The following is a 14,039-nucleotide window of genomic DNA, read 5'->3' on the forward strand; positions in this document are numbered from 1 at the left end:
TTATTATTATTGCTATTATTATTATTAATATTTAATCAGTGAAAGATACTGCACAACTGCTGGGTTTGTTTTGTTTGTTTTGTTTGTTTGTTTGTTTTTGTTTGTTTGTTTGTTTGGGGGTTTTTGTTCGTTTTTGTATGTGTGTGTGTGTGTGTTTGTTTTTTGTTTGTTTTTGTTTTTTGTTTTTGTTTGTTTGTTTTTTCGTTGTTGTTGTTTTTTGTGGGTTTTTTTGGTTTTGTTTTTTGTTTTTGTTTTTGTTTTTTGTTTGTTTTTTGTTTTGTTTTGTTTTGTTTTTTTGTAGTACGTGTCTCAGTTGCTTCCGTCTACTCCCCCACCTTCCTCAAGTTTTTTTTTTTAATTTGTCCTCAACAATTATAACTATTATAAGGCAGTTGAACCATCCCAGATGATACCTAAAAACTTAGGGAAAAAACACACACTTTTTTTCGTAGCTGTCATAGTCTGTGTGTGTGCGTGTGTGTGTGTGTGTGTGTGTGTGTGTGTGTGTGTGTGTGTGTGTGTGCAGCAGTAGTAGTAGTTGTTGTAGTAGTAGAAGTAGTTGTAGTGTTCGTAGTAGTAGTAGTGGTGGCGGTAGTAGTATTTAGTAGGAGTAGAAGGAGTACCAAATTAAGCCTCTAAATCATACATTAATCTGCACCTGCCACCTTGGTTTAGTTTAATTTTAGCCTTCTTAGTTGTATCCAGCTGTGAGCAACCCCCTCTCTCTTTCTCTCTCTCTGTGCAGAATAGCGCAACATCGTACGGTTAAAAATATATAGATAGATGTGTGTGTGTGTGTGTGTGTTTTGGATGTCGAAATTGCTTTCTTGACGATCCCAAAATTCAACGACTGCGCTTGTCCGTCTAGACCGGAAACCACGCCCTTTTCAGGCCAAGTAACTCTCTCAGAATAACAACAGCATGGCGTCCCAACGTGACACGTCCACGCTCTGCTTGTTTGATGTCGATGGAACACTGACAGCGCCTCGGCAGGTAATTTCTATGAAATGCGAATAGTATCGTTTGACCACCTTATTGTATCGCGCTAAAAACTTAACGGCTAAGATTATCAGGGATCTGGATGGTTTCCTGTTGATACCACTACAATGTACAGCGGCGGTAGTGTCCGTCTGCTGCATCGATTGTGTTGATGCAATCATTGATGAACATTTCAAGTCAGAGAATTTTGTTTATTTTCTGTTTCTCGTTTCTCCTGAAGTGTGAATATGATCACTGATGAAAACACCAGTTTTGTCAACTGTAAATAACGGGCTTTTATTTTTATTTATTTATTTTTATTTTTATTTTTTAATGGTTTGAAGGGAATTTTTGGAATCGCAATCAGTGAGTGGTGTTTCATCACTCTCTCTCTCTCTCTCTCTGTCTCAGTCTATTTGAAAAGAAACATACCCCCGAAAACGGAGTATGGCTGCCTACATGGCGGGGTAAAAACGGTCATACACATAAAGCCCCACTCATGTAGGTACGAGTGAATGTGGGAGTTATAGCCCATGAACGAAGAAGAAGAAAAGAAAGATGATGGATGTTGTTGATGAGAGTTGGACTTCCTCTTTGGGGATCATGGATTAAACATTTCATCGGTGCCTAGCAAGTTGAGAGTGGAGATCATTTCCAGTCTGTTGCGTCAACAGATTCACAGGCCTGCTGCCTATCAAGCAGTTGCGGATGAGGGGACGGAGGGGGGGGGGAGGTTGGGGGGTGAATATATTTTTATGTTTTCTCATGTGTGTGTTTTCAATGCATTCTTTCTTTCTCCCCACTGGATAACTTACAGCTTTGTAATTGTCGATGAACATTGGCATTGCAGATGATAGATGCAACCACAGAAGATTTCCTGATGAAGCTGAAGGAGCGAGTTCTTGTTGGACTGGTGGGGGGATCAGATCTTGTGAAGATAGCGGAACAGATGGGTGGAGATGATGGTAAGTATTAACACTCTACCTACATCAAAAATGACTACCGGTACTCTGATATTTGCAGGCCATGAATTAAGCATTAAATGGTCACAGAGACTGAGAGAGTGTGTTATGGGTTTGTGTGTGTAAATCTATATGCTCAAATAACCAAGATCAGCACCAATGAATTATTGACTTGTGGATGACATGTATTTAATAGTAGACTAAAGATACATTTTACAAACCAGTATAACATATCACTTTGTCTTCATTTGTATTGAAAGCATTTTCAGATATTAAATTGTGTTGTCTTTGTAATGTAACAGAATATAGTGATTAATTTTTCCTAAATTATTTTTATCAGTTTCAAGGTATATTTCATTAAAATGTTCAGTAATGCTTTGTTGTGTTTTTTGTTTTTTTTGTTGTTTTTTTCAGTGCATACAAAATATGACTATGTCTTTGCTGAAAATGGATTGATGGCATTCAAAGAGGGCAATTTGATTGCAAAACAGGTGAGAATCTGTTGTAAACCTGATGTGTTTCCACAATAAAAAGAAGATTTTTATTAGAAATTATGCATGCCCGGATTTGTATACATATATATTGTCTTGCTGTTATCTGGGTATGCATGGTGTGTGTGTATATGTGGATGTGCATATGTGGATGTGTGTGTGTGTGTGTTCACGCACAAATGCACACATGCAAGTTTTTTTCAGTGGGAGTTTGGGAAATTCTGCACACATGATACACAGCAAAGGTTATATGAGTTTTGGTTGTTTCTTTATCGTTTATTCAGATAATTGAAATTATGTCATGTTGGGGGGGGCTGTGACTGAATCCTTGTAATGCCAATGTTGTCAAATTTGGTAGAAGTAAAATAAATATCCAATGTAACGAAATGTTAACAATTCTAATATCAGTCTATATTGGTGATGAGACACAGAGAAGAGCAAAATCTATAGGTAATAGATATGTCCAGCAACAACAAAAGAGTAATTGTATGTTATTATGTTTCATCTGAAATTACATTGTATGCATCAAAGCAAACTGATCTTATCATGGTATCAAAACTCCATGAAGTTCTGGGATCAGTGCAGTCCAGGCTGGAAGTGTCAGCTCAAAAAGTTAAATCAAAAACTGAATTTATAATGTGTTTTGTCTTCTATCAGTGACACTCTGAAGAGAGAACGCAATTCAATGCACTCAGTCCTCAAAGGATATTATAGTATAGAGCACCAAAATAGGTTGTTTCCCATTAACTGTCTTCTGTAGGTTGATTTCCAAGCAGAAATGTATCAGGTATTTTCAGTGTGCACATGCATCACATTTAAAATGGAAGGCAAGGGGTAAAGGTCCTTTTGTTTTCTTGATCAGCAGGTCTACATATGAATAGTGGAGAAAAGCTTACAGATAATTCTTTTTTGATTATGAAAATGATCATGAAATGGAATTGAGACAGAGAAAGACAGAGGAAAGAAAATATACATAAATGCATTATTGTAATATAGATATATGTGGCCATTAAATGGTCTTGGAACAGCAGTGAACAGAGCTACAGTAAATGTGAATAAAGCAGTGAACAGAGCTACAGTAAATGTGAATAAAGTTATCTCAACCTCTCATTGTTGGCTGCCTTTTGCCATTGAAACTGTTTTACATTGTTCATGGTTTGTAGTATGCTATCATTAACTACCATTAAAATTATACTCATCTAATGATTTATCCATGATTAATCTTGTAACTGAAAACACATGCCCTGTGTTTGTTTTGTCCAGAACATACAGAAGTTCATTGGAGATGACACATTGCAGAAGCTGATCAACTTTGCTTTGGGGCACATGAGTAAACTTGTTCTACCGTGCAAGAGGTAATTTTCTTCTCGCATTTTAGTCCTGGGATAGAGATTATGCACTGGCTTAAGTGATAAACTAAGTCAAAAGTGTGACTTTTCTATAAAGACATGCTACATATTTTCTGTTACTCTCTGGTTTGAATTGTGTCTACCAAGGCAGCTGGAAAAAAAAATATATGTGTGAGTGTGTGTGTGTGTGTGTGTGATATGGAAAATAGAAATTTGACTTTTGCTATTGAATGGTTCCATGTTTTGGCAGGGATATTTTTGTTTTTTCTTCCTCTTCTAACATCTCCATTTCCTTAAATGGTTGTGATCTGTGTTCTGGTGTGCTTTAACAACTACTGTGATCGGAAAAAAAAACCCACCTTGTAATTATTGTTATCATGGGTTTGTTTGTTTTTTAAACCATGTGTGGGTGACGGAAGGATGGCTCGGTGTGTGGCTGTCATTGAGGGGAGTGAGAGTTCTGAATATCTTTTTTTTTTCTTTTCTTTTTTGAAAAACTCTGCAGGTGAGGTGAGTACAATACATACTTACTGTATACCAACATCAGTTCATGGTTTTCACAGTTTCTTCTTTGCATAAAACATAAACCCTGAAGATGAGATTTGAGATTGTTGTTAAGCCCATTCTCAGGTAGAAAACGTTTCTTGTTTTGAACATTTGGCATGTGACACGGAGTTCTTGAAGACAGATAGATATTGTGCCACATGGCATGTGTGTGTGTGTGTGTGTGTGTGTAGATAGATAGATAGATATGATACATATATATATAATTCTGGATCACTAAACTCAAAACACTCCACCCATTAAATTTGGTCTCAATACCATTGAGTAAGAAAAAAAATATTTTTTATATATTCTTTTAGGTGATTCTGGTCTTGTCTCCTTCCACATGTGCAAATTTGTGTGTGTATACATGTGTGTGTGTGTGAGTGTGTGTGAATGTTAAAGCATAGTCACATACTGTTTAACCACTTCTCCTTTCCCAGTCTCACCCATGCTCTCTCTCTCTCTTTCTCCCTTTCCTTCTCTCTCCATTCCCTCTCTCCTTTATCCTCCCACATTCTCGAAAATTTCCTCATTTATATCTCCTATATTTCCTTCCTTCCTCCTTCCACCTGCCCCCCTCCCTTACTTTCCCCACCCCCCCTCTCTCTCTCACTCTTGATGTAGACTCATATATACATGCTTTTAAGTCCACCTTGCCCAATGTTTGCAACCCGGATTTTCACATTCACATGTGAGAGAGAGAGAGAGTGTGTGTGTGTGTGTGCGTGTGCATGCGCAGATGTGTGTATGTGTGTGTGAGTGGGTTTGTGGCCAAAGGATGTGTGTGTGAGTATGTTTTTTGTGATGGGTACTTGGAAAACTGTGGAGTGCTGTGGAGCGATAGCACTGAAAAGATTTTAAGTACATTTTGCACTTGTAGCAACGATTTTATCTTCTTTGTCCTGTTGAACAGGCATTTGGTTTTAACTTCTAAATTACTCTTAAATGCTGTAAGTGTGTGTGTGTGTGTGTATACTTTCCACTGTTATTCTAGATTCTGATAATTTATACTAGTTTTTGAATTTATACAACATTCTCAAGTGCCTGTATCTTTTCCTTTTTTTTTCTTTTTTTTTAAATTTTTACTTATGTGCACACATACGAAAGAGGTGCAGGATGAGAGCAACAGCATTTCTGCACACATCTCCCCATAATCAAGGCAATAAAGCTGAAAATCTAGGACAATTTTAAACTTATTTGTTAGACTTTTTGTCAGTTTTACCAGTTTTATATATATATATATATAGAGAGAGAGGTAGGGGGTGGGTGGGGGAGATGTGCATGTTTGTGTGTGACCTGATTATCCTGTTTTGGTGTGTTTTTTCAAACAATTTTGGTGGGGGGGGGGTTCCAAACAATTATGAAAATGTATATATTTGTGTGTGTTTGTTTGTGTGTGTGTGTGTGTGTGTGTGTGCAGACATGTATGATCCTTGTTTAAAAGTAAGCCAGTATTTTTGTATATATGTGCACATGTCTATGTGTTGGGTAAAAAACATTAACACAGATGAACTTGAATCAGATTTATTTTCTCTTGCAGGGGCACATTTGTGGAATTCCGTAATGGCATGATCAACTTGTGTCCTGTTGGCAGAAGCTGCTCGCAAGAAGAGCGTATGCAATTTGCAGAATATGACAAGGTAAAGAAAGAAAGAAGAAATTTTTAAACATAATTTTAGTAACACATTAGTTGATGATTTTAAAAGGAGCGCATATGATTTGCATAGTTTGATGAGATAAACATTTTCATTCTCTTGAAAGCAGCATGAACCCCTAAGCAACAAAAATATATAGTTATAAACTCTGAAATTATCTAGTTTAACATTAATGAAATAGTGTAATTGTGGTACCCATATAAAGCTTCAGTTTCGGTTTCTCAAGAAGGCGTCACTGCATTCTGACAAATCCATATATGCAACACCACATCTGCTGGGCAGATGTCTGACAGCAGCATAACCTAACACACTTGTCAGGCCTTGAGTGCATGCTTATATATTTGTGTAACTATCAGAGTGGATTTTAATAACATAATTTTGCCAAAGGACAACACTCTCTTTGCCATGGGTTCTTTTTCAGTGCACCAAGTGCATGCTGCACACGGGACCTCGGTTTGTCATTTCATCCATAAGGCTAGACACTCAGTTTGATTTTCCAGTAAAACTTGGGAGAAAGGGCGAGAGCGGGATTCGAACCCACACCCTCATGGACTCTCTGTATTGGCAGCTGAGCGTCTTGACCATTCTGCCATCTTTCTCCTTCATATAAAAGCATGTTAAAAGACTCTCACTGATACTCTTCCTTAATTGACTGTGCCCCTCTATTTCTCTTCCTTTTTTTTCCCCCCCTTAATTTATTGTTTAATGCCTCCAAAGGGTGAAAAAGTATAGATTTTATCTTGTCATGTCTTGTCAGTTGTCTTGTCTCTCTCTGTGATTCCTTTCAATGGATTATGGTCAACATTTTAAATGGAATTTTGCCAAAAGTAGATGGATGAACAAATAAAAATCAGTTCAACAAATGAAAACAATTAGTTGTTGTTGTTTTACATTGTCGCACTTACATTTTCCCAGCAGTCATATTTTTACAGTTGCCCTTTCATGTAATCATCATATTCTTACAGTTGCCCTTTCATATAATCACAGGAACATCACACCCGTGAGAAGTTTGTGGAAGCACTGAGGAAGGAGTTCCCTGATGCTGGCCTGGAGTTTGCCATTGGGGGCCAGATCAGCATTGATGTCTACCCTAAAGGCTGGGACAAGCGCTTCTGTTTACAGTTCATTGAAAAGGACAACATACAAACTGTCCATTTCTTTGGAGACAAAACCAGTGAAGTGAGTTCAGAGCAACAGATGAATTGTTTCAGTGCGTGGTTATTCCTTGAGCAAGCCAATTTATTTGAATTATTACAATTGAAGACAGACTAATACTATATATATACCACTTTTTTAATGAAATGAAACTAAGATCACAATACAAAAGAAAAAAAAATTCTGCTTTATAAATTAGCTTAATGTTAAGATATGGAGCTGAAGCTATATCTATGCGTTATTGGAAAAATCTGCAGTAAGTCAAAGCTTTTGATATCCATTTTGCAAGCTAAGATTTCCCAACATCCCCACCGCACCATGGAAAAATCTGGACTTGCAGGCACTACTGTACTCTGAAACTGTAGTTTCTATATCCTGTCTACAGTATTCATAATTAACATGAGGACTGAAGCTGGCAATTGATTCATGCTTCTGCCATATATAGAAAACAAATGTGATAGCGTTAGCTGTGAATTTGGCTAGGGGCTTTAATTTAATAAGAGATATTAGAAGAATTAGCACATCATCCTTTGCTCACAGCACCAAGTTGTAACAAGGTACACTTGGTGGTAAAGGGCTGTGGTTTAGTTGAAATCTTTAGACTGACGAACGATTAACTGAAATCAAGTATGCTTCTAACTGATTTAAGTGTGTGTCTAAGCACAACAAATATAGTATTGCAGTGAACGATACAGAGACTTGATTTAATAGATGTTTAGAGAATAGGTTTAGAATTGGCTTTGCATCAAACCAGGAATGGCGTCACACATTCTGCGCAAACCGTTGAAGACTGGCAAGTTTGTTGCGAAAACAGCGTCTGCTATAGCTGATGTGTGAAGCAAGTTTTGAAGCAAGCAGAGCGCTTGGTTACACAAAAAATAATGGAAATGATGAAAACAGCTTTCTTTCATCTCCTCCACAGTCTTCTCAGATCCAGTGTATCAGACTTGCACACAGAATGAATGCTTTTGCCATTTGCCAGGTTTTACATTATTAATAAGAGAGTGCACATCAGCAGTTGGAAGATGACTTGTATCCAGTGTCTGTAATCAAGAATATATTCTGATTTGTTAAAACATGTTTTAATTACACATACTTAACTGTGACCCACTAGTGTACAGACTCCGGCAGGGGTCTGATTCCTGTCCTGTGCAAACTACTAACCGCCTGTGCGGAGAAAACAAAAGTTGCTACAGCCGATAACCTCCCGAAGTAGGTTACCTCCCCTTTGCATCCCTGACTAGTGCCCGCTTGTTCCGGCAGCCATCTTGATTCCTGCTCCTGTGCTCTGCATACGGCTAAGTTTTTTTTCGTATTTTCTGTCTGTCTATTGATTCTTTGGCGTTCTCATTTTGTGTCTGATGATGAGTCACAGCAGGTCACAAAACTACTTGGCCTGATTGGGCGATTCAGCTCATATGAAGGCACGATCACAATCAACCGGTAGACACAGCAAATACTTAGATAAATCATGTTGGCACTTACTTTCAAAAATTAAAATAGAAAACTCATTTCACATGCTAAACAACTGAGTGGTTAGAGTGTTGTACTTTAAATCTGAGGGTTCTGGGCTGGGTTCCTATACTGGCATTTGATGGATTAATGGGTGGAGATTTTTCTGATCTCCCATGTCAGCATACATCAGTATGGTTGTTTAAAACCCAGTTACTCACGTCAGTGTTACGTTGGTTTGGGAAGCACAACATACCTAACATATGCACCACAGCCTATGGAGTATGCCTGCCTTCATGGCAGGGTTATAAACAGCCCCATACATACATACAAGTGACCATGGGAACTATAGCCCACAAACACAGAAAAAAAAGAAAAGGACATCAGATTTACATTTGGAAGTTTCGTTGTGTGTGTTTTTGTTTGTTTGTTTCCCCAGCAGGAAATCCTTTGTACTGCAGTGTGATGTTATGTCTGTCATCATCTACCTCTTACCAGTAAGTACTGAGTGCAGACGTGGGTAATTTTAGCCCATTTACATAGTTACAGTTTTGCAGGGGATTAAAGATTACTAACTACTCATGTGTTTTGTCTGTGTGCAGGGAGGAAATGACCATGAGATTTACAAAGACTCGCGCACAATCGGACACACAGTCTCGAGCCCCCAGGACACACTGCAACAGCTGAAGAACATGTTCTTCAATGCCAAACAATAATGCAACGTCTCTTTTAGCTGAAACTAATTTGTGTAGTGAGTAGCATTGCCCTGGAACTTACAAGGTATATACACTGCTGTGGTTATCATTGGTTCACATATGTATTTCCTTCCAGCTACATTTTAAAGTGAGGGTTTTTCATTGATTTTTGGCGGTTTTGTTGTTTGAATTTTCTGTAATTGTGGCACCCTTTTATATTAATATATGTGGAGTGTTTTATGTTATCATTGTCTCCTTTGAGGGTTTCAGGCATATTGCATGGAAATTTCCTGTAATTTAAATTTCAGATGCAAAGAAATGTAGTTAAAAAGTGGATCATGAGGGTAAGCTTTATATTACTTGCAAAAACCTACTTTTGTATTTATATTAGTTATTTCATGTACACCTGCTTATATTCCAAGTTTACAAACAAGAAGACTTGTTTCAAAGTATTTCTAGCTACATTAGGAAATGCTAGTGATTCTGAATATTTTAGAAATCAAATGTTTAGGGTGAAAGAAGGAGGCAGACTAAAAAGCACATGAACAATCCATACATGGAACTTGCAAATGAGACAATCAAATAAATTCTGTTATCAGATTTTGTGTTAAGATGTTGGAAAAAATAGGGTATGAATTTCATTTATTGAAATATTTCGTGCAAAGGTATTCATTAAACTTGCATGTGAAAGCTTTTGGTGTAATTATTGTAGTTCTTCTTGTGAAGATATCTCATTAGGGAAAACCAAGTGGAATTCTGACAAATGAATTTGTGAATCTCAAATGGCTATAAGTTTTACCACATAGCAAAAACTTTACATCACTTAGCTTTTATGTGGTGGGCAATTAATGTATTAGAAATAAAGTAGGAATAAAGGGATGGTTGACATTCAGACTTAATGCAAATTGACAGTAAGAGCACAAATAGAATAAAGGTATGTTGAGGCATGAGTGTGTGTATGTATGTATTTTGTGTGTGTGTGTGTGTGTGTGTATGCACATGTGTGTGTGTATAATTTGCATTTTTTTTCCTTATGTGTTATTCATTTTAAAACATTACACATTCATCACATGAAGAATGAATGTGTTATTTAGTTGTGTTTAGTTGCTCTTACCATGCATGTGCCTTTGGAGAAGTGATGTCAAATCAAGTTCATATGGTTCATTGGTTTGTGATACAGTTTTGGCTAAATATCCGTGTGATTATGCATCATATTATTTCAATATCAAATCTACATTATTACTGTGTTCACACTAACAGAGCAGCAGCGACTGCAATTATTTTAAGTTGTATGAAAAGTCAATGAAGAAAGTGATCAGTTTACTTCCAGACAAGTGGAGCAGGTTTTAGTCATTCCATCACATACAATGTCTTCCTCAGAATATTGCTGTAAAATGTATTTCCCTGAGGATAGGTTTATGGAGAATTGTGATTTTGTTGTTGTTTTTGTCTCCATTTTTGTTTTGGTTTATTTTTCTATTGTTGTTGTCTTTAATGCTGACAGTGTATTGTTGTGAATTAAGAATATTCCATATGTATAAGAGAATTGAATTGCTGAGCAATCACATTTAGACCCCTTGTGAAAAACTGTGTTTGAACATCACATCATTTAAGGTGGTACATAACATGCAACAACAATAGATTTGTTTTTCTTTCGTTAAGTTTGTGTATTTTCCAGAAAGAGCAAGAGATATCCTGTTGGTGTCTGTATTATGTTTCATCTCATTTTGTGTGGACATAAGCCAGTGATTTGACCTTACAAAATATTCTTTGATGGATTTACTGGTCATTCTCATTTGCATTTTCTCTTCTTATCTTCTTCTTCTTTTTTTTTTCTTCATTTAGCAGTCCCATGAAATTATGTCTGCAATAGAAGCTTCCATGTGTGAGAGGTGACTGTCTAGCTTTATGGTGGACTGAGGAAATAAAACCGAACTGAGAATGACATAAACAAGTGTGCATGCATGTGTGGGCGCACGTGCGTGCGTGTTTGAAAACAAGACACATCATGAAAGATTCCTGTTATCGTGATGATATGATATAGTAATTGGTCTCAGGTGTGATTCAGATTCCTCTTATCCATGACTGAACTGGTCTCAGTTAAGTGTGAATATTAATACCTGGTACATATTTCTCATAAATTATTAGTTTGAGTGATTGGTTTTTGTTTTTGTTTTTTTCTTGTTTTTTTGTTTGTTTTGTTTTGTTTTGTTTTTGTTTTTTATTTTTGTTTTTTTTTTAGTCTATGCTGTTCTTATATGAAACTTATATGAAAATGTCTAACTTACGGGAGTTGTTACTCTACTTGGTGGGTTTTATTTATCTGTTAACTTTGTTCATTATATTAAATACATATTAACTACATTGCTCACTATTTATTTGCTATCTTGGACTGCTTATCGGGGGAAAAAATAAAGACAACATTCAAAGTGAATGCTTACTTGTTTGTCAAGATGTTATTGTTGGCACAGTTGTTTTTACATCACTTTGCCATACACCCTCATGGTATGGTTATATACATATATGCTAAGTTTCCCTCTGAAAAAGAAACTGTGTCATTCTTTGAAGTCATGCATTAAGGCTTCAGAATAGATACATAAATATCATACCATGCACATCTCTACATCTTTCTTCTTCTTTTTTTTTCTTTTCATCTTAATCACTTGGTCTGTTAAAAGTGTGCATGGGTTTGTTTGGTTTTCTTTGCAGATTTTGTTTTGACTCTGGGTCCCATTTCCATACCATGTTGCACCACATCTCTTCCTGAGCTTTTTTCTTTTCTTTTCTTTCTTTTATTTTTAACAAAAATTCTCTGTTTTTCATTCAGCATCCATTCAGATTTTGGGGTGGCAAAAAGATTTCCCTTGTACATGTGGAAATTTGCTACCCTGTATTTGGAGGGACTTGCATATAAGTTTGTTTGAGGGCCCACTGTAGTTGGGAACCAGGGTTTGTGAAACATGGTGAGTCTCAAGGATGAAAGCAAACTGTCTCCCTCCCTGATGGAAGATTTCTGACGATAAGTCTAGCACCCTTTTGGAGCTTTGTTCTTTTCCTTTTTCTGTCTTATCTTTCATTAAGTTCCATTAAAAGTTTAATGAATTTATCAAATTGAATAACTGGTTATGTATGGAAGTAGATGTTTTATCACCTGTCATCAAAATATGAGCATTTGACTCTGCACCAACTGCTGTGGTTAGCATCACAGACTTTACAGCTGGAGGGTCGTGGGTTCAAACCACATGAGATGGTTACCACTGTGGGATTTTATTGGCTTCAGCCAGCTCCTCCTCACAACTGGATGTGCTGTGGATTCAGCTGGGAAAGCTGTGACAAAATGCTGCGAATGTGTGTGTCTCTTTTGATCTAGCTGGTGGCAGGATATATTGTGAAAGTAAGCATAAAGTATAATTCTCTTTCATCATATCATTGTATCCAGTGTAGCAACAGCATCCTCATCCACATATCTTTTTTTTTTTTTCTGAAGGATGTTTTACATATCCACATGTTTTTGTCACTCCCACCATTACAATATGCACTTAATTCATGTTTCAACAACATGCCTGCTATGTTTGACAGGGGCGTCCAGTTTGTGATTTTTTCCTCCAACCGAAAGGGGGACTCTTAGTGTATTCACATATAAAATGTGGCTTTGATATATGCAGATCTACTGGAAACAGATAATGTGCACAAGAAATTGAGCTCTCATCTTTATCTCTCTATCCATCTATTCTGATGAAAGATGTAAAAAATAACTAAATAAGCAATCAAACTTACAGGAAGCATGGTGGCGGTGTGAATCAGGGGCGAACACAAGAGTGTGGAAATCACACCAGCATAACTTGCAGGCCTACTCTAATGTGGTGATGGCTTCCATGCTTGTTTTGATCAGAAATGGCCTGGCAGGGCACATTCGTTTTTTGTAGTTCTTATATGACCCACAGTTCAGTTGAGTTCAGTTACTCAAGGAGGCGTCGCTGCGTTTGGAAAAATCCATATACTCTACACCACATCTGCCAAGCAGATGCCTGACTAGCAGTGTAACCAAATGCATTTAGGCCTTGAGGGGAAAAAAAGGGACAAACAAGTAAACTGATACATCATTAAATTAATAAATAGATAATTAAAACTAAATGAATGCATTTTTTAAATGAAAAAGTAAGCAGACAGATAATTAAATAGAATGAAGGGGGTGGGGGGATGGAAAAAACAATGCATTTTTTAATGGCCCACATGTATGGCCCACAAGTAATGTAATTACTTAATCACTTATGGCCCACAAGTAATGTATATAAAGAACATGATAAAGATAAGTTAATCCCATGAAGACAGGTTGAGCTATATGGTTCAGTTCAGTTCAATTACTTAAGGAGGCGTCAGTGCGTTCGGAAAAATCCATATGCGCTACATACACCGCATCAGCTGGGTAACTTAACGCGTTCAGTCAGGCCTTGAAGGAAAATAAAATGAAATATGAAATTAAAAACATATACACGAATAATCAATTGATTGGTTAATTGAAAAACAAGTCGAGCCTTTAAGAGCTCTCTCTCTTTCTAGGATGGTAGACCCCTATGTGTTTCTAAGATTGTGCGTCATCTTTTCCTTCTTCTACTTCAACGTGCTTTCAAAACTTGTTGAAAATGTACGACCCGAGAACACCCAGAATGTCAACGTGTTGACTTCGCCTGACTTCTCCCAACCGGAGACATCCCTAACAGAGCCTCACGGTGGCTGTTCCACCTGCGAATGACCT

At 37.1% G+C, this 14,039-nt stretch overlaps 1 protein-coding gene across 1 annotated transcript; it reads left to right on the plus strand.

Moving 5' to 3' along the window:
• Positions 1–893: 893 nt before the first annotated feature.
• Positions 894–11,711, plus strand: LOC143281601 (phosphomannomutase 2-like). Its single transcript, XM_076586849.1, has 7 exons — positions 894–993; positions 1,829–1,943; positions 2,355–2,431; positions 3,695–3,786; positions 5,867–5,966; positions 6,969–7,160; positions 9,191–11,711. Exons 1-7 carry the CDS (start codon positions 922–924, stop codon positions 9,302–9,304), a joined length of 762 nt encoding a protein of 253 aa, XP_076442964.1. The 5' UTR covers positions 894–921; the 3' UTR covers positions 9,305–11,711.
• Positions 11,712–14,039: the final 2,328 nt, after the last annotated feature.

Source organism: Babylonia areolata, chromosome 1, assembly GCF_041734735.1.
Source record: "Babylonia areolata isolate BAREFJ2019XMU chromosome 1, ASM4173473v1, whole genome shotgun sequence".
NCBI classification, from domain to species: Eukaryota; Metazoa; Mollusca; class Gastropoda; order Neogastropoda; family Buccinidae; genus Babylonia; species Babylonia areolata.